This window comes from Papaver somniferum, chromosome 7 (assembly GCF_003573695.1).
Source record: "Papaver somniferum cultivar HN1 chromosome 7, ASM357369v1, whole genome shotgun sequence".
Classification (NCBI taxonomy): domain Eukaryota; kingdom Viridiplantae; phylum Streptophyta; class Magnoliopsida; order Ranunculales; family Papaveraceae; genus Papaver; species Papaver somniferum.
The window spans coordinates 67,428,577-67,449,931 of NC_039364.1; the positions used below are offsets into that span (position 1 = coordinate 67,428,577).

The window sequence follows — 21,355 nt, forward strand, 5'->3', positions numbered from 1 at the left end:
GCATGGCCAATCATCTTATGCTTATGGGGAAATGGAGATTTAGAGAGTAAGCAAAAGAAAGAAATTTTTGGTTTCCAAGTACCCAAAAAATTGGTATTACACTTATATTCAGAAGCGTATACAGATGGTTTATTAGGCCAAGTACTATGGTTAGCCATTTTACTTGGCTAAAGCTTTAATATAGCTAAGCAAAACACCTCACTATAGTGCTTGCCCTTAAAAATGTCAAACCACCGTAGCCATCATGGTTGCACAACAGTCGGTCGGTCTGGTTTTCAGGCAAAACCGGTGACCGAAACGTAAACATTACGGTTTTCATTTTCAGAACCATAACCGAACTGTGTTAGAAACGGTTCAGTTTGAAACCGATCTTAGTCGGCTCGGTGGGTTACGGTTTTCAGCACGGTTTTTGTCCAAAGAAATCAAATCTCTAACTTATCTCTTATAACTTGAATCAATTTTATTCGCTGATTTAATCATGGAAGTAGTGTAATTCAACATCAATTTCTTCATTGAACCATGACAACAACTCAATTACATCGATACTAAACATTCCCCAAATCTCTTTATTGTTTTGAAAACAACACATAGAAACTCACCAAAATTGATCTTCATAATAAGTAAACAAATTAAAATTTAAGATACAATAATTTAACAGAGAGATTCATCAATAGAAAACAAAGTAAAACTAAAAAAAAATCAATTTTATTCAGAACCCTATAATTCGAATACAATCTTAATCTTAAAAAAAATCTCAATCGAAAAGTGATGGTGGTGCAGCAGATTGTCCTGGTGTTGTTGGTGTAGCAGGTGGTGTTGTGTGTTCAAAAAGAAGAAGAAGAAAAATAAGCAATCAAAGAAGGACAAAAAGAAAGTGGTGATTGTGTGTGGTAATGGTGATGATAAGTAGTTGCGGTGACCGTAAGAAGAAAACGAAGATAAAAATGATAGATGCGATTGTAAAGAAGTAGAACAGAAGAAGAAGGAAAAAAAAAAGAGATAGAGAGCTAAGCGAATGACTACTTGATTTATGGTCTAGGTTACGTTATAGTTATAGTTATATGAGAAAAAAAATGAAAGGTTATGATTAAAAATAATCATTAAATCACGGGTTAAAAATATTCAGTTCACACGATTCGGCTCGGTCGATTTTAAGGATTAAATTATTGACCGATCCGACATCCTGCCGATGTTGAAACTGTCAACCGAACGTTGGATGAACGACCTGGCTTGATTCGTTGTCGGTTTCGATCCGGACTGCTGGTTCGGCTCGGTTCTTATGCGGCCATTTTGCATCCCAAAGAAAATTGATGGGGCATTTAAGGGTATGACACCGTGGAGGGCGGAAAAACTAAAAAAAAATGAGGCGGAAACAATAAATCTGGAACGCGACAGCTGAATTTATCAATTCAAGTTTCGATCGTACGGTGGACCAATGGTCACCGATGGGTCTCTACAGCTCAGAAACTAGTATTTAGATCTACGGTAAAGAAATACCACTTTCCAAACAATAGATGATAAGCTAAAAAACTCATCACGACATTCCACTTCTCTTCGACCCTAAAACATTTTCATGTCTTAAAGGATCCTCCTCCCTCCCCCCTCTCTCTCTGTCTGCAACCAAACAACTCTTTCAGAAAACATCCAAAAAAAAATGGCAATTAATTAGTTTATCTATCAAAGCCTGGAGGTTCAGAAGGTAACAAAGATACTCATATTATATATAAAAAAGCACAATAATTTGAATTCAAGATCAAGCCGTTCATATTGAATTTATTGATTTTGTATGGATTCAATTTACATTTTTATTATTTTGTACAATTCTTTTTTAATTTTCATTCAAAGGTAAAAGAAAAACAAACAGTGTTCCTGTAAATCTGGATCAGGCAGGAGCGGTGCACCGATTTTATTTGACCTGATTATTGATTATTATAATTATATTATATTATTATAATCAATTCAATTCCATTATTGGTTGGTTCAGAGGGATTTAAGGCAGTTGCAGTTGTAGTAGTGCTTATAAATTTTTTAGGGTTTCATTTTTGTTTATTCTGTTAAATTAGGGTTTGTTGGTGATGCTGATAATGGGGGAGTTCAGGGTACATTTTGGGTAGAGCTGAGTATAATTTCAGAAGGTGATGGGTTCGAGTAGTAGCAAAAATGTTGTCGGATCTTCATCTTCATTCCCGTCCTCAACCAATGGTCGTCGAAAGAATCAACTGATTGGAACTACGGTTTCCAAGTGTTCATGTCTCGGTGGTCTATCATCTGGATCTTATGAAACTGATGCTAGTGAAGATGAGGTGAAACAGTAATTTTTCTCCTTTTGCTTTCATTTAAAGTTTTGGATTTTTTGAAGCATTAAATATTCTCTTTGTATAGCAAAGGAATTGAAAAAGAAGTTGCAAACTTTTGATAATCTTGTTTCCTCTTAGTTCTTGATAGTGTAAATAACCCTATTTTCATCCTGCAATTGAAGAATTGAACTGTCTTGTCTTCAACTGCACGTAATTTTGTATGTAACTCACACATTCTTATCAGGTATTATTAGGTTTCATTTTTGTAACTTGTTGGAGATGATTCTTATGATTAAGTTCTTATGTACTATAGGTTTCTAATGAGCGCAACAAGGCAAGTAGGCGACTGAGTGGTGAAACCCTAAGTGTAGAGCAAAATAGAGCAGAATCAATCCAAGTGAAGCGTGGAAAGGTTAAAGTTTTAGAAGATTCTAGTGAAGTACCTTCGATATCTATTGAAAGTGAGCTTGATGATGAGTGGGGCCAAGTTAATGATATTGCACGAACTTCTTCTGTAGCTGATGGCAGCTCTTCTCAAGTTGCTTCAAGTCGTTCACGTTCACGCTTTAGTTTCTTTCCTGGTAATATAAGTTTCAGGCTGAGTAGAGCAGCCAGCTTAGGGTCATCAAGGGCTTATTCTCTTTTCCCTAATGGTTTCACAGGTTCAAACGCTGAAGAAGGTTTTCCTGTACATACTGATTCCACCATTAGTTCGATTAACAGAAATGAAGTCCATCAAGAGACCCAATTGCTTTCTGAATGCAGTATTAGTAGATTACCTGCTGCGCAGGTTGACAGTGTATTACAAGTAGATTCTTTGGTTCCAAGGCTTCCCGTTCATTTACAGGATGTTGAAATCATTTCCGCTCGAGATATGGCTCGAAATAATGAGAATACTGGGTCTGGTGTAAGTGGGAATCTGTTGAGGAATATTACAGATGTAGAAAGCATCGAATCAAGACGTCCGGATAGACGGATTAGATCACGAGAACCTGTTGAGAGGAGTGTTCGGTTTAGCCGAACCCTGAGTGTTGGCAGACTGCGAGACAGGGTTCTTCGAAGATCTTCATTTTCGGATGCATTGTTTGGTCGGCTTCAAGAAGACAGAGATGTTAGAGATTCTAGTCAAGATAACGGAGCACAAGCCTGGACTGGCATTACAAGACCCTTGGGTTCTAATGGGACTGCTGAATCCACACAAGCTTCATCTAGTTATCCTCCTAATGAATTGAACTCTATCTACAATAGTCAAGGTTATGATGTCGACGCCTCACGAACCAGAGAAGATAGGTATCACGAAATAATGGAGCGTAGAACAGATTTTCTGGAGAGGAGAAGAAGAATTAGATCTCAGGTCAGTATCATCTTTCAAATAGAAAAATATGACCATTTTGTTGAAATTATTATACTCCCTCCGTCTCACGAAAAGTGGGCTTTCAGCTTGTCATTTTTGCCTAAAAATAGGCAAAATTAGAAAAGTGAAAGACCCACTTTTTGTGGAATGGAAGTAGTACTAAGCAGTAGTAGATGGGTGCATAAGGTACCATGTGTCTTTTTACATTTCTTAGGGGTTGAACGAAATTAAATCCTGTGGATAATACGAAGCGTATAACCAGAAAAAGCGAAAAAAATTGTCAAGATTAATGATTTGAAAAGAATTAGACTGATGGTTTATAATTGTATAAGCTGTTTGGAAGTTGTATGTTTCTGAGGGTCTGTTATTTCTCCTTTCCATTTTAAATAGGTTTTGTCTCTTAAATTTGTGCTGATTTAATTGGCAACAACGTCAACCGCTTGCTTTTCTGGAGTGTAGGTCCGCGCACTTCAGAGGTTGGGTAGTCGCTTCGAGAACTTGTCTGGGCATGAAAGGTCATGTATATTGTCTGGCCAGCATAGAACTGGCCTTTGCACATGCCGAACGATTAACAGGACCAACACCAACCCAGATGATGACTCAAGTGCTAGAGCTAGCATATCTAGAATAGTTATGTTAGCAGAAGCTTTATTTGAGGTAGTGTTATATCTTGTTTTGATTATGGAAAATCTGTATGATGTAAACTATTTCTGGTGGGCTTAGTACTTCCACGGGACATAAACCTATTTTTGGTGAACTCTCTTAATTAGGTTCTGGATGAAATCCACCAGCAATCTGTGGTTTTATCCTCTCGGCCCTCTGTATCTTCAATTGGATCTGTCCCAGCACCAAAAGAGGTGGTGGAATCTATGCCTGTAAAGATATATGCGAAGTCACAGAAACAACAGAATGAGGATGCTGCACAGTAAGTATACATTGTTGTTCTCGTTGCCTTTAATCATGGAAACCATGTATTTTTTATTTGGTAAACCTATTGCAGCATACACATCAGACTTTCCGTAATTTTATCACATAAACTTGGCATCTAGAACTACTAGTAGTCTCCAATTTCAGAACTTTAAAACATCCATTTTCTGTAATGACAGATTTCTGTTTAACCTATACGAGTAAATACAAGTCTTTCGAAAATTTAACTGTTAATTGAACGAAGACCTACTACGTGGCTGGACTATCAGAAAACTCATACTTCGTATGTATGAATTAATTTATAATCCTGTTCACTGACGAGTAATATATGAATTTAAATCCATGTCCTTACGAGTGCCCAGCACCATATTCCATGGTCATGCATAAAACAGTATTAGTATTCCTACCTGTCATAGATGTACGTTCTGAACTCTGTAAAAGAAGGAAGTCAAGGTCTGAAAGTTTTTGGTTTAAGAGCTTTCTGCCTTGATCCTTGGGAGCTGATACTGATGCGGGATGGAGAGATACAAATTCTCTTTGAAAGATTTATAAAAGGGAAATGTTCTTCCAGATGCTAATGTTTAAAGGAAAGTGTCAAGAACCAAGAGAAGAAACGTGGACCGACTGCTGTAGAATGCAACTTACACAGTTGAGGGCAGTAACTTAGTCTGTTTGATTTAGTATTCCCTAAGTTCGTCTATTGTTGTTGATCGTTGTCTAGGATGCTAGGTTGGTAAGTTTGATAATTTGTTAGTGGAACTACTTGTACCTTGGGTTTAGCAGATAATTATCTACTGGTTGCTTAAGAACAAACATTGCATATGAAAAAACAGAATACTTAAGCACAGGATATAAGGGTTTTCCACGTTACTGAGGCGCCTTTAACTGCTCTATACATGTAATTTTGTTTTCAGACATATGCATGGCAATTGTTTTCGTGAATAACCATTCCATGCTATGCTTAATATTAGAAAACCCTGGAGTCACTCCACATGTTTCTTTTGACTTCAGAGTCCAGATTTTAGATATTTTCTTATGCCTTTTAGAGAGATTTAATCTTGTTGTACATTTTAAGTTACTCATTATTGTTTCAGCAGCGTCATAACCTTTTCATTCCATATTTTGCTTTCGGCGCCAGATGTTACATATGCCTTGTAGAGTATGAGGAAGGAGATTGCATGCGAATTTTGCCTTGTCATCATGAATTCCACCAGACATGTGTAGACAAATGGCTGAAAGAGATTCACAGGTATAAGCAACGAAAGGTTCCTTTCCCCAATCTGTTCGCGAAACCATCTGTTTGTATTTTGGATTATCATATACAGTCGCTGATTTAGCCGTTCTAAACAACAAACCAAAATAATGCAGTCAGTTAAATGCTCTTCATCTGATATTATATCTTGCCTTGTCATCATGAATTCCACCAGACATGTGTAGACAAATGGCTGAAAGAGATTCACAGGTAAATGCAACGGATGAGTCCTTTCCCCATTTTGTTCGTGAAACCATCTGTTTGTACACAGTCGTTGATTTTGCCGCTCTAAATCAACGAACCAAAGCAAATGCAGTTAATTAAATGCTCTTAATCTGATATATATCTTTAGTTAATCACATCCTTACACGCGCAAGTAAAATGATATCTGTTACAACTGCGAATCAGTTTTGTTTTGCTGTGGTAAAATGCTCAATTATCATACTATCCGAGACATGTTTATAAAGTTTTGATCATATTATTCTTTCATGTTTCTGCAGGGTATGTCCACTTTGCCGCGGGGATGTCTGCAGATCGGAATCTTTTGCCGTAGACAACTGAGGTTAAAGCTTTGATGATGTGCTCATTGCTCTCCCATGACCCAAGCATACCTTGTCAAGTGCTTGCAGAAGACGAAACTTTTGGTAGCCGTGAACTGTTGTATGTTTGAGAAGATTCAGATATTGAAGTTCGGTTTATCAGTCCCGTAAGAAGAGTGTGTTCCCCTGATATTAGCCAGAAGCAAATGCCGATCCCATGCAAAAACTGGTCCGAAACTCTTGGACGAAAATTGCATTTTTAGGAAGCCTAAAATGCAGAGAAATAGAGACTGGTCGGGTGACCCACATTATTGTTCACTTGTTCATTTAAAATACGGAAGTTATGAATATATATATACATAGTAATGCTCAGCTTGCATAATCAAATCAGCAATGGTGGTGTTAAATGCTAGAATTATGTATTGGAGAACTGTTGATAGGCATTCCTGTTAAAAAAATTACAATCAGAAACAAAAATGGATGATTAAAATTCTTTCGAGTGATATTTTTAACTGCAATCTTTCATGTTGGACAACCTTAAATAGGCACTCTAATTAGATTGCACGACGAAAAAAATAATTAGCTGATGTTAATTAGCTGGGAAGTGATCGCGTTAGAGGGATGATTTTGGAGGACTATGAACTCCTTCAGGCATATACTGGTACGTATGATCTCTGTACCTTGGTAGCTATTACTTCAGAATAATAATAGACGAGAAACTTCGAAGAACACATAACACAAAGTAGTAATTCGAAGAAATATATCTTCTCTAGATTATGAACAAGAAAACGATTACAAATCTCTCTTTGTTACACTCACAATCTCTCTAAACAGTAGTTAACCCTAAACTGTTTGCTAAGCTTGCTTTTACAATGAATAATTGTCTCACAAACTTCTCTTGGTTTTCTGTGTAAACCTTTCTTCTCTAGGTGCGTCTGTATCAAGAACACACTAACTAGATGTGTTTAGTTATGAGCTAAACATCCCTATTTATAGGCTTGGTTTGGTTTCCCAAACGTCTTAGGAATTTATTTCCTTTTGTAGGACTAATTCCCTTTCTAGGTATATTGCCTAAACTAAGAATACTGCTCAAAACAATACTCCTTCCTAAACTAGGAATTTATCCTAAACAAGGAATCCTTCATAATATAGGATTCTATCCTCTTGAGGATCACTAGTTCCCAGGGAAAGGAAGATACACATGTATCATGCGCCCCCCCTCAAGAACTTGAACTCATGTGAAAATTATATTTGTAGGTTAGGGAACTCGTGAGTTCCTTTCACCCTGCTGAACCATTTTTCCTTGCTGGAAACTTGACTTTGACTTCCAATTAGAAAAATGTCCTTATCTTCTTGTCTTGTTTTAGTCACTCTTCGCTCCGTAATGCAATACTCCTCGAGTGGTTCTTCTCTATCAAACCAAAAGTCTTCCACATGTGGCAAGATCATCTTGTCATCTCCAACATTATCTAGTAATGGTGGTTCAAACGTACTTAACCTTCTTAGGTCTTCTTGTTGTTGTTTGGTAATGTATTCCAAACTAACTCTACTCGGCTTCTCGTCAAGAGAACGGATCACAAGGAGAATGAACTTTGTACTAGCATTCACCAACCGCTCAGCCTGAGTGGCTGTAATCAAGCTTGCTCCCTCAATAGCTCGTATTACAAAAGTTTTCCCATCTTTGGTAAAGGTATACTTATGCTCCCTTCTATGTAGAACTGCACATCGATCCCACAAGTAAGGACTACCAAGTACAACTTGACAAACATCCAATGGAACCACGTTGCATGTAACCTCGTCAATGTATGACTCATCAAAAGCAAACTTGAAGGTGCACTGTTCTACAACCTGTAGCCCACCTTCCTTTTGAAGCCACCCTAAGGGTTTCAGATGTTTGAAAGTTTTCAAACCCAACTTCTGTACCAAAGAATGTGAAAGTAAATTCTTTTGACTTCCTGGGTCAATAACAACATCTATTAGTGTTGTCTTAACCTGCATCTTATCCGTGAAAAGTCGTTCCCTAGGATCGTCTTCCATAAGTTCTTCTACGCCTCCTGCTATTAGAGAGAGCTTTTGATTAGGTTCTGTTAGTCCTTTGACTTCTTTTGGAGCTTGTGCGACTAGTGTTGCCATCATGGCTTCTTTCTTCTGCAACCCTTTTGGTTTTAGATTAGGATACTTCATCCAACACTTATCAACAACATGCCCTGTTCGTTTGCAACGTTTACAAACTAAACCTTCTTGATCGTTAGACTTCCCATTCTCTTTGCTCCTTTCATCTCCTTTAGCGACGAAACTTCCAGACTTTCCCTTGATGTTTCCCTCAACATCAGTTTTCTTCAGTCTGCCTTCGATGACATTAGCTTTTATGCTTGCTTATGAGATAGTATCCACCGAAAACATCTTCAACTCCTTCCGTATATACTCATGGAACCCGAAAATATACTTCATATAGATAGCATGATCTTCCAAGTATAAATCCAAAACCATAGCTTGATTCTGAAATTCCGAAGTATATTCTTGCACGGTTTGGTTGTAAGTCAGTTTCAAGTTATACCACTTGAACCATCTCTCCTCAAGGTAGCCAACCGGATAAAACTGTTTCCTTACAACTGATTTGAATCTTTTCCACGACAATACTCCCTTACCTAGGTTTTTTCTTTGATAAGCTTTCCACCAGGTTAGAGCATGCTTTTGTAGCTTCAATGCCGCGAAAGCAATCTTTTCCTTTGAACCATATTCAAAGAAAGAAAAATACGTCTCTAGACGTTCAATCCAGTCATCCAATTTTTCTACATCGACACTTCCATCGTAAAGTGGAATATCATCACGAAAATCAATTTTCAGACTCTTACCATGAGGTTTAGTTTATGTAGGACTTTTAAGAAAATCACTTTTCTTCTTCTCATCCTCATCTTATTCCTCTTCTTATTCTTCTTCTTTTTCTTCTTCTTCTTCATCCTCATCCTCATCCTCTTCTTCCGAAGCTACAGGTGAAGGTATAATCTTTTTCTTCGCCTTCGGCTTGGGTGTATGAGAACGAATACATTCAGTCAATTCTGCAAGGGTAGTTTGAATCGACTTCATGTCTGTTTGCAGCGTAGCCACCTTTTCTTCCATAGTTTGTGGTTCGCTTTGCTTAGAATCATCATCTGACTTTGTCATCCTTGATCCCCTTGTTTTCTTAACGTCTTCTAGCTTCTCGAGTACCTCACCAAGCTTTATGTAGAGAGATCTAGTGAAAACTATAAACCACAGGTATTTACCCTAGAAACTAACCTTGCTCGTGATGCCAACTTGGTACGTATGATCTCTGTACCTTGGTAGCTATTACTATAAAGGTGGAATTCAGAATAATAATAGACGAAAAACTTAGAATAACACAGAACATAAAGTAGTAATTCGAAGAAATATATCTTCTCTAGATTATGAACAAGAAAACGATTACAATTCTCTCTTTGTTACGCTCACAATCTCTCTAAACAGTAGTTAACCCTAAACTGTTTGCTAAGCTTGCTTTTACAATGAATAATTGTCTCACAAACTTCTCTAGGTTTTCTGTGCAAACCTTTCTTCTCTAGGTGCGTCTGTATCAAGAACACACTAACTAGATGTGTTTAGTTATGAGCTAAACATCCCTATTTATAGGCTTGGTTTGGTTTCCCAAACGTCTTAGGAATCTATTTTCTTTTGTAGGACTAATTCCCTTTCTAGGTATATTACCTAAACTAAGAATACTGCTCAAAACAATACTCCTTCCTAAACTAGGAATTTATCCTAAACAAGGAATCCTTCATAATATAGGATTCTATCCTCTTGAGGATCACTGGTTCCCAGGGAAAGGAAGATACACATGTATCATATACTTCCCTCCATCTTTTATTAGCGGTCCTAATTGATAAACCTCGTTTAATTGGGGGCCCCTAAAAAAAATTATAGGCCCTAACCAATTTATACCCACACCAAAAATTTTAGGGGGGTTCCAAAAGGTGGAGAAAATATCATTCTACCCTTACTACTAAAAAACTTATTAACCCTAAACATAAGGCCCCAATTCATTTTCTAAAACCAAAATCAGAAAATTCTCCTCCCCTCCCTTCCTCTCCCACCCGAGTTCTCCCCTTCTCCTCCATTAACGACACAAAAAAAAAATCTTCGTCGATTCATCGTCGTAATCGTCGATACGAAAAACTTTAATCGACGATTAACTTCTTCTACAAACATGGCTCGAACCAATGAGTAGAAAGGAAAGTTTGCTAACCCTAAATTGGTAGAGAAACCCAAATTGAAGATTAATCTCAAAACCAAAACCGCAGTAACAAGTCGGGAAGAATTAGAAGAGGAAATGACGCCGATTAGAAAGTAAGTGACTAAAACCCACTGTTGTATTGATGTTTTCTTGAGTTTTGATTGTGAAATTGAGTTATTGAACCGATTTTTTTCAGTTACAGTGAATGGGTCGTTACTCTGTATTTTCTTAAACCCTAACGATTCTTCATATGCATGTATACTCTATGAAAAATCGTTAAGCCATATGATGTTTTAGTTAACAACCATACTTCTGCTACTACTAATTTTTGCCTCAGATTTGGGTCGTTATCCCTGTAATTGAATCTATTGACGACCCTAATGCTGCTAAAAACAGTCTCTCTGTCTTAAAAATTGGAAGCGTCGTCAATAGATATATTGGAGTCGTCATTGTACTATATTGGTGTAGATTAGAGTCGTTACCCTTAGATGATGACCCTAGTTGCAGAACAAAAATACTCACTGTCCAAAATACTTATAGGGTCGTCACATTATTTGTTAGAGTCGTCATCAGTTCTATATGAGTCGTTTGTGTTTTAAGGAATAGGGTGACGACCCTTGTTCTGATAGCATGGAATACTCAACTTATTTGTTCCCTTTTTGTGTATGTTACCATTGTAGTCAAAAGAAAGACAAGAAACACATGCCCACTCCTCCTTCCAAACCTCCCCGACACACCAAATACTTAAATGCCGGTCCATTCCGAGGAAAAAATCCGGATGAGGTACCGTTGTCTATTGACCAACCAAGAGACCCAAATAATGATTCGTCGGATTCGTCACCTTCTTCCACCCCTGTTGTATCTGCTTCCGGAAGCGATGAGGAAGAAATTATGGAACAAGAAGAGATTCATGATGATGGTGACGATGGTAACGATGGTAATGGTGGTTTTAATGGTAGTGCTGGCCTTGGTGGTGGTGGTGATGATGATGATGAAGAGGAGGAGGAGTATGATGAAGGTAATGTTGGTAAGGGTGTTGGTGGTGATGATGATGATGATGAGGAGGAGGAGAAAGAGGATGATGAAGGTAATGATGGTAAGGGTGTTGGTGGTGATGATGAGGAGATAGTGGAAGAGCAGGTGAAACCAACGAGACGTAAGGATGGAAAGCCAGTTGCAGAGAGCGCGAGACACATTCCCGCCAGAAATTTTCTACTGGAACCTCTTCGTGGTGGTAAAGCGAGAGGAGAACCTAGAGATGGCTGCGAAGTTCTATTTGGATATAAGGGCAGCTGGGCTTGTACCATCTACGAAACAATCGTAAAAATCTGAACTTTGCTTTAATATTTGATTTGTTGATGTTAACTTTTTTTTTTTTTTTTTTTGTATTTACTTGTTTTTTCTTTTGTAGGATCATAAGAATGCCGTACGTCTTTTCAGGCGGCAATCTTCTTATGCGAAAATGTCCTTGTGGGATCTAAAGGATGAATGTGAAAGTGTCAAGGAGATTATTGAAAACTCTGCTTTGTATACTGCCGTTGTGAACTCTGTGATTGCATATGACAAGGTTGCAGTATCAAGTTTCAGTGAGAGGTTTTACGGCGAAACCCATACCTTCTTTTTCCCTTTTGGTGAGATGGCATTGACACCCGATGATGCAGATCAGATATTAGGTCTGCCGGTCGAAGGAAAATCCACCAATGACAAGTTCAAGAAAAGGCTTAGTTGGGAAGAAATTTATGGATTCACCGAGAGATTGTTTGGCTGGGATCAAGAGACCACATATGGCATTTTCGTGAAGGGAAAGAAATACCGGAAGAAAGAGTTCAAACTCGTTGATGTTAGGGAGATGTTTGCTGGAACACTAATCAGAGAGAAAGTTGAAGGTCTCTCCGATATGCAATGTCGTAATGCGGCGGCTGGGTATTTTTTGTACACACTTGGGTCGGTTATATTTCCCGAAAGTAAGGGTAACCGGGTGAGTGTCAACCTTCTTCAACTTTTGGATCATTTGGAAGATGTGAACAACTACTCTTGGGGGACTTCCATGGTAGCACATTTGAATTGTCAGTTATCAACTGCATTTCGGGAACGATCTTCTCAAATTCATGGGAATACGGCTCTACTCCAGGTAGTTGGATTGAACAAAGTTGTCTAATTTGTTTATGTTTATTTATTCTTTAAATATTTTTATACCTATCAGATTGTTTTATTTTATTTTATTTGGTGTCAATATAGGTGTGGATTTACGATCGTTTCCCTTCATTGATCAAAGATAATATCGACGTCAAAATCAACCCAGAATGGAACAAAACCAAACCAAGAGGGACTCGATACTTGTACACTGGCTGTCAGGATAAGGAACAAAAGGACGCTTTGTTAGAAATGCGCCAAAAATTGGATAACATCACAGCTGAAGAGGTAGTCTTTGATCCTTACAAGAACGATTGGGTGAGCGCAATGGAAGATGTTGTGTATTACAGTGGCCCTCTGTTTTACCCTTACGGCTTTTCAATGTATAATCCGATGAGAATCATGCGTCAGCTTGGGTATATTCAATATTCACCCGTACCGGATTATGAACCGCGATTCAAGCACAAGTTAGACAATTGTGAGTCTGATGATTCAGAATTAGTGGATGTTTACGAACCTGAACCTAAGACCAAGCATTGGGATGATAGGCACAAGCATGATAGTAAGATAGACATATCTTTTTGGGAGCATGTGAATGAAGGTCACCAGTCCACAGCAGATTACTTGGAATGGTATGAACGCTTCTCTCACCCTCGGGTCATCCGGATAGATCCTCCTGACACTCAAAGGAGCAACAAGGCATCTTCATCGGCTTCTACATCTGACACCAGAGATGATTCCACCATTCTTAAGCTTGTGGTAAGTATTTATTTTTGGTATTGTGTTATTCATAAACATACAAATATAAGTTATTTAATAAGAATTGGTATTTTAATGCAAATAGAGGGAACGAATGAAGATTATTATCAAGGCATTTTGTTGCTCGGCCGACAAAGGAGAAGTGATAGAACCTGAGCGATATTGTAAGTACGCTGATTATTGCAGTCACATTAAAAATCCACAAACAAAGAAAATGTTCGCTGAATTGGCAAAGCAAATTAAGAGGCCCAGGAAAACCCGATAACAAATGAATCAACAACGTGCTCAACAGGGTGAAGCAAGCCAAGGTGGAGGAAGCCAAGGTGAGGAAAGCCCGGAGGATGGAGAAGATGCTGATTCCCAAAGAGCTAGTGCAAGTCAAGGCCGTCGTAAGAGAAGCCGAACATCAGCTGGTGAAGGAAGTCAGGGAAGTCAGGGAGGCCGAGGTGGAGATCGAAGCTGAGGTGGAGGTCGAGGCCGAGGTAGAGGCCGTATGCTTGAGTGAGGAGATGTTCTTATAATGTAGTCATGGAAGACCTTTAGTTATTGTAGACTTGAACTTAAGTTTGTTTGTTCGGATATTGTTTGATACAACTATCTACTGCTTGTTAAACTCGGTTTATTAACACATTGCCGCTTTATTTACTGAGACTTTTGGTTTTACAGTCGTTTGTCTGTAAACAAAAAAAAAACGACCCTTTCTGACCTACCTAAAAGAGTCGCCAGTCTTTATCACACTACCCTAACGATTTTTCATAACCTGGAAAAGTTGCAGGTTTAAGTCATCATTGGTAGCGTGAATATACTGACGACATTAAAGAGTCGTTACTTTATACAACACCCGACTATAACGACCCTCACTCTGAGTAGTTTCATAGTGACCATGAATCGACCACTTGGAACACCATTCAGACAATTGGAAGAGTATAGGAAGTTTACATGATTGTTTTTAGCTCCGGGTTCTTCATTTCGAGTATTGGTTACTTCATTTTGAGCAATATTTTCTTCATTTTCACCATTATTCATGGCTTCCTCTATTAACATCTCTTCATCAAACATCCAATCCATGGGATTAGTTGAGACAATCTCACCATCAACACAATCATGGTTGTTATTTGAAGGTTCACCAATATCATTTCCTCCACTAGAATCACTCATTTCTAAAAACCCTAACTTTTCCCACAATAACTCCTCTTCTTCTTCTCAACACCCAAAAACACTACCTCCCCCCCCCCAAATTTTAACTCTTAAATATGATTTTAGATTAAACAAACTAATTAACTTAACTTAACTAATCATTTAGGGGTAGTTTAGCCATTTTAAAAAATGGGATAACGCATAACCCATATTTGCTATTTCATGACCCTTTTTTGTCATGTAATGCAGGGCCCCTAATTCTTTTTAGGGGCCCAAAATTAAACGAGGTTGATAAAGTCAAAATGTTAAGGAAATCCTACAAATGTCATGATTAACCCTTGACTAGCCCTATTTAATGTTGTGTTATTACGAAAACTAAAATTTCCCCTATTTAAAAAAAAAATATATATCAAAAAATATTGCACAAATTAACATGAAAGGTAGAGTTAGTTTGCCCCCTTGTGACACAATCTCAGCCACTCATCCGCTTCGGCTCCCTCGGCTAGGTTACCCATGAGGCTCACTGGTAGGCTAGCACAACAACTTGTTCAATTAATGTAGTAGTATGTTGTTGGAACTTAGCTTGTTAGGCTTCCAACTAGTTGTTGTAATACTCTTTATACAATAATTAACAAAAAAAATAATTAAAAAATATAAATTGGATAATATTATTATTTTATGAAATATTTTATAACCATCCATAAATGTATCGAATAGAATTTTTTCTTATATATGGTGATACTATTTAAGATTTTTAATTAAGTCTATATTAAAAATGATTTTATGATTTTAAGAAGTAAGGGGTATATATTTGATAGTTTAAGGGAAAAATATATCTATAAACAGAGCGGACAGATAAAAAAGACAGACCAAAATAGAATATAGGACAAATAAGAAAAGACAGAGGCAATATGAAATGGAATAAAGATGGACCAAGCTAGAAAGCTAATTGTGAAAATTTGGACGCACAAAACGAGAAAATCATTAGGATCGCGGGGGCCAGTCGGTGTAAAATTACTAAATTAGGCCTCTACTACGCCGGGAAGAAACAATTACAGGGGCATCGTGTTTGTACCCTTAATATTCTACACCAAAAATGGGCTAAACTTAGGCATACAAAGCTCCACCTATTAACTAAGTATGATTCATTGGGCCTAATATGCTCATCAAGTTAGCCAAATATGGCTAATTAGGCCTCACAAACACCATACATAGAAGCCCATGTGCATAGGTCCAAGTCAAGCAACTAAGGAGCCCCATCAACAGCGCCACGTCAGCACGCCACGCCACCAAATTCTGACCAACCGGAAACTGCCACGTCAGCACCACACCACGTCAACAATCGCCACGTCAGTACAATGCGGCGTCAGCAAATGGCCATGTCATCTCCAGCCATGTCAGCAGTACCAGCCATGTCAGCAACGTTGACCAACCAGGGACTGACACGTCATCAGAGAAAGCACGGTCAGCATGACGTCACCAAATGCTGATACCGAAGAATATTCCGTCACTGTTAACAGTGTCAGTTAACGCCGTCAAAATGTTCTCGGGATATTCCGATAAAGGTAACGTCGTCAGTTGCCGTCATATGCATCAGCTTGACGTCACTCGCCACCGTCAGCATGACGTCATCCTGACAGAGCCATCATCTTCTCCGATGCTGTTATTTTCTCAGGCGACATTTCCGGCACCGAGACAACAACAGGTTGCCGTCGGTGCCATGTGGCGGAGGTATCCGGCGGCGGCGGTTCACGATGGCGGCGTTGACCAGCGGTGGCGTTATTCGGCGGCTGAACAGACTTTCGTCCGGCAGCAGCAACAGTATTGATTCAATGATTCACGAAGTAACATACACATGTTGCCCCAATCTATTTACGCCCCACTCTTGTACACTAAGAGTTATTTACGCCCACCTGTTGAGCCGAGCCGACTCACTGAGTTGCAGCCGAGTCAAGCCTTTGGCTCACTGATAATTCAGCCCAAGCCATTAAGCCTTGCGGATTTCTACGCCCAACTGTGGGCTTAAGCAAAATTCTCCTCTTGGGCTTGGCATTGGCATTTTACGCTATCTCTTGGGTTTGATCTCTTTCACCCATTTTCGCTTAGCTGGTTCCACAACCCAGATGAATGATCTAGAAGGATCCAGAATATGACATGGAATATGCCAATAGGCATGCAGGGAAAAATCAATATTATTTATGATTGAGGAGGCATGCAGGGAGAATAAAAGCAATTTATGCCAGGAGGCATGCAGGGCATGTGGAGACGTTTCACTTGAGAAAAAACTGAAATTCACACCATATAAATATAGGGGTTCACAACCCCGAAAGGTAAGCAATCTTCCACAAAAAATCTCATGTGAAAAACTCTGTCTAACTTTAGCATCAGAGGCGTTTTTGCAGGTACCCCCTACATTGTTTGATTGGAGATTAAAACAACGGATCGATCTTCGATAAAATCATCATCAAATTCGTGTTTGGGGTAGAAGTAATTTTACTTCCAAACATTGGCGCCAATCAAAGGGTTTCGAGAAAAGATAATCGTGTTTTACCAAATCGAGTTATGGCAGTAGTCAGACAATCTGCACGAAGGGCCGATTCTGTTAGCGATTCCCAATAGCGGAGGAGACGCGAAGCTGAAAAGCACGAAATTGAGGTTCAGTCAGCTCCAACAGTACCCACCGGAAACAGGCAGGGTCAAAATCGTGCTCATGACAGAGCCCTAGATCGTGATCGAGATCGAGATCATGCTCATAACAGATCCCTGGATCGTGGACGAGATCGAGATCGTTTCCGTGACAAAACTCCAGATTTGAATCGGAGAAGAGAAAAACAACCGGTGATCGATAAATAAGGAATGTATATTGATGGGGAAAACCCAGAAGTTCGAGGAAACAGAGAACGTGTATTCGGAAGTCCGTCAAGGAGGAAAAACGATCGACAGGGCCAGCGAGACGGACGAACTGCGACTCCTAGTACATAGGAAGAAATGTTGCACAATCGTCTGAACGAGTTGGAGAAGGAGAACGATCTCCTGAGATTAGAACGTGAAAACCAGTCTCGACCTAGGTCTGGTAATCTGAACAACCAGAGGGGTCGGTCTGTATGGCAACGAATTGGAACTCTAATTGGCCCACGAGTTGCAGACCGAAACAGAGAAGTGATCGATCTTGATCGACCAGAAACAAATCTGTTGGTCACTAGAGATCTACCTAAACGAAGGCGTGTACGACCCCGACGAGTAGGGACCCGGCCAGCTGCGACTCAGCAGAGTGCGACCAGGACTAGCACCCATTCAAAACGTCTCAGGAATAATGAAGATGAGGTTTGAGATCAGCACGATGAGAGAGAATTTTCGCCCGATTACTATGCTCGTTCGGAGCAAAGCAGAGCTAGAAGAGAGCCCACTGGACCCCAAAGGAAAGAATGAGATCTAAAACTCATATTCCAGAGGACCGAGATTATGAGCAGGAAGACAGTTCCTCAGATGGCGATGTGGACGCAATAACAGAAGCTCACCTTCGCAAGATGATCGAGAAAGTAATGTCGAAAAAATGTTCCAGAGAGGAAAAAATGGACAGGTTGCGTCGAGCCGCTGGGGCTCCCTTCAAACTGAATATCAGAGAATTCCGGCCGCCAATGAATTTTCAAGTTCCCAAGCTGCCAGAATTTGATGAGAAAACAGATGATCCAGATTAGCATGTTTTACACTATGAAACTACCATGTCTTTATGGAAGTACAACGATGAGTTTATGTGTAAGATGTTTCCATAGTCACTGACTAGAGGAGCAATAACATGGTTCAATCAGCTTCCGGCACAGTCGATCGGGACTTACCATAAGCTGATCGACGAATTTTGCTCCAACTACAAATACAACAAACGTGATCAGAAGGGATGCCATTCATTGTTCCTTTTGGGAATTCGTAAGGAGGAAAGCATCAGATAGTTCACTCGACGCTTCAAGCAAGAGTTGTCCTATGTGGATGGAGCCAACGATCAAGTTGTCATTGCAGCCTACAAACAGGCTTACCAATATGATCAAAGAGGTGTGTACGGTTCCTTGGTCAAGAGACTGCCAAAGACTTTGGAAGAATTATATGATCGAGCAGAGGAATACGCTCGAGTGGATGATGATTCTAAAGCTCCAGAAGAAGTTAACAGATCATCCAATCATCCAAATGATGGGGAGAAAGACAAGTCAAAGAATCGTTCGAGCGGACAACATAGCGATCGAGGTGAAGTTCTAGAGAAGAACCAAGGAGAACGAATGGAAACTGGATATCATAAATATCATGTTATGAAGATGACACCATTGAACATACGCCTTACAGAGCTATATGAGAAAATAAGCAAGGATTTGAGCCCCCCTCGGCCTTTGCCAGCGGAGACACGTGATAAGCGTGATAAGATCAAATACTACGACTTTCATAAAGACCATGGTCACAAGACTGAGAATTGCCGCTCTTTACAGATCGAGGTACAGCGAATGATCAACGATGGAAAACTATAGGAATACGTGAAAAAAGATTTTGGGAAAAGTACTGGACAGTTTGGTACAACTCATGTGATTAACGCACATGTGATTAACGTCAGTCACGCCAGGATCCATTCAATGACCAGGAGGGCATCGAAATATGAGACCAGGAGAAAGCTCAGGTAGTTAAAAGAATGGTACTTGACAAATCATATCGATTTTGTCAGTGGAAATGGAGCAGAAATACGGGAGCTTGGATGCACAAAGATCGAGTTATCTGAAGCAGACTTGATAGGTGTATATTCTCCCCACAATGATGCTATCATTATAACTGCTTGGATTGGAATATTTCGTGTACACCGGATTCTAGTGGATACATGAAGCTTAGTGAGTGTGCTGTTTTCAGGAGCTTATTCCTCTATGAATCTCCCACACGACTTGATCGAGGAGGATGAAAATCCAATTATCGGTTTCAGTGGCGAAGTTACAAAGGCGATTGGAAAAGTGAAGATACCTATAAAAATGGCTGACAAGTCCGTTTTAGACAATCTCTTGTTGCTTGATTATCGAGCTCCCTACAATGCGATTGTAGGACGAGACTGGCTGCATGAGATCGGTGCAGTCACATCATCATATCATCAATATTTGAAGTTTATTACCTCTGAAGGAGTCGTGAAAGTTAGAAGTGACCAGATGGCCGCCCACAAGTGTAACGAGAGTGCCATGGATGAGTACAAGAAGTCAGAAGTTAGCGAGAACCAAATCATGCGAGTCGAGCAGAAATAACAATTACAGAATCCTCTCCCTCCAGAATCATATATGGGAGAGGACGTAGCTGAACCCCCAACAGTTGAGAAACTGATCGAGGTGCATATTGGAGATGAGAAGCACAAAACAACATTCGTAGGGTCAGATCTTCCTGCACACGAACGTGATGGTTTAATTACATTTCTAAGGGAAAACGCCGACATTTTCGCTTGGAGTTTTGCTAAGATTCCTGGGATAGATCCGAATGTAGCCTGCCACAGGCTAAATATCGATGAAAAGTTCCATCCGGTTCGTCAGAAAATCAGGAATATGGCGCAAAGCAAAAAAGATGGAGTTACTGCAGAAGTCGAAAAGCTGTTAGAAGCAGGCTTTATTCGACCAGTGCAGTATCCTTGTTGGTTGTCTAATGTTGTACCCGTTCCAAAGAAGAATGGTGAAATTCGTGTTTGTATCGATTTTACTGATTTGAATAAAGCATGTCTGAGTGACCCGTACCCGCTGCCGCGGATAAGAGATTTGGTGGATGCAACCTCTGGGTATGGGAGACTGTCATTCATGGAAGATTTTTCGGGGTATAACCAAATACCTTTGTTCGAGGAAGATCAAGAGCATATTGCGTTTGAGACTGAAAGAGGAGTTTACTGCTATACTGTAATGCCATTCGGGCTAAAGAACGCAGGGGCGACTTACCAGCATTTGGTAGACCATATGTTCAAGGGTCTGATTAGGAAGACGATGGAAGTATATATCGACGATATGGTAGTGAAATATGAGCAAAAGGAATCGCATTTTCTTGATCTGCAGAAGACGTTTGATATCTTGAGGCAATACCGAATGAAGCTCAATCCAGCCAAATGTTCGTTCGGGCTATCCCCGTGAAAGTTCCTTGGATACTTGATGATGCACATAGGAATCGAGGCGAATCCGGAACAAATAAGAGCCATCATAGAGATGCCATCCCCAAGAACGAAGAAGGAGGTCCAGAAGCTAGCAGGACGATTATCAGCTTTAAATCGTTTCATTTCACGCTCGTCGGGTCGATTCAAACCATTCTTTGATGTTTTGAAGAAAACGGTGAATTCTGGTTGGACGGATGAGTGCGAGAAAGCTTTCGATGAGATCAAACAATATTTTTCAACCCCCCAGTTTTGGTGAGTCCAAAAACTGGACAACCTATCGGAGTTTATCTAGATACAACGGAGAACGCTGTAAGTGCAATACTGTTTGTTACGGATCTACATGAAAAGCCTGTTTACTTCGTCAGTAAATCTTTGACGGGGGCGGAAACACGGTATAAAAAAATTAAGAAAATAACACTTGCACTGTTGCATGCATATCGTTGCCTCAAGCCTTATTTTCAAGGGAGGCAGATCGTAGTCTACTCAGAATACCCACTGAAGAGAATCCTGGAACGTGCCGATGATTCCAGTCGACTAGCCATATGGTCAAATTTTCTGGGGGCGTA

At 39.7% G+C, this 21,355-nt stretch overlaps 1 protein-coding gene across 3 annotated transcripts; it reads left to right on the plus strand.

Moving 5' to 3' along the window:
* Positions 1-1,507: 1,507 nt before the first annotated feature.
* On the plus strand, positions 1,508-6,874 carry LOC113297534. Of its 3 annotated transcripts, none has more exons than XM_026546027.1 (8): positions 1,508-1,699; positions 2,064-2,303; positions 2,611-3,651; positions 4,111-4,308; positions 4,422-4,576; positions 5,717-5,827; positions 6,006-6,040; positions 6,331-6,874. In XM_026546027.1, the coding sequence occupies exons 2-7, from the start codon at positions 2,139-2,141 to the stop codon at positions 6,013-6,015; spliced, it is 1,680 nt and encodes a 559-aa protein (XP_026401812.1). In that variant the 5' UTR covers positions 1,508-1,699; positions 2,064-2,138; the 3' UTR covers positions 6,016-6,040; positions 6,331-6,874. The 3 variants fall into 3 exon arrangements, with proteins under 3 accessions (XP_026401812.1, XP_026401813.1, XP_026401811.1); XM_026546028.1 differs by lacking the exon at positions 6,006-6,040 and having other exon boundaries at positions 2,611-2,878; positions 2,960-3,651; positions 6,331-6,868; XM_026546026.1 differs by lacking the exon at positions 6,006-6,040.
* The last annotated feature ends 14,481 nt before the right edge of the window (positions 6,875-21,355 follow it).

Excerpts from the sequence above, each read along its gene's own strand:
- LOC113297534 (XM_026546026.1), top strand. The coding sequence starts at position 2,139 with ATGGGTTCGAGTAGTAGCAAAAATGTTGTCGGATCTTCATCTTCATTC. Across the intron at positions 4,309-4,421 it reads TAGCAGAAGCTTTATTTGAG|GTTCTGGATGAAATCCACCA; the intron begins GTAGTGTTATAT and ends TCTCTTAATTAG. Across the intron at positions 5,828-6,330 it reads TGGCTGAAAGAGATTCACAG|GGTATGTCCACTTTGCCGCG; the intron begins GTATAAGCAACG and ends ATGTTTCTGCAG.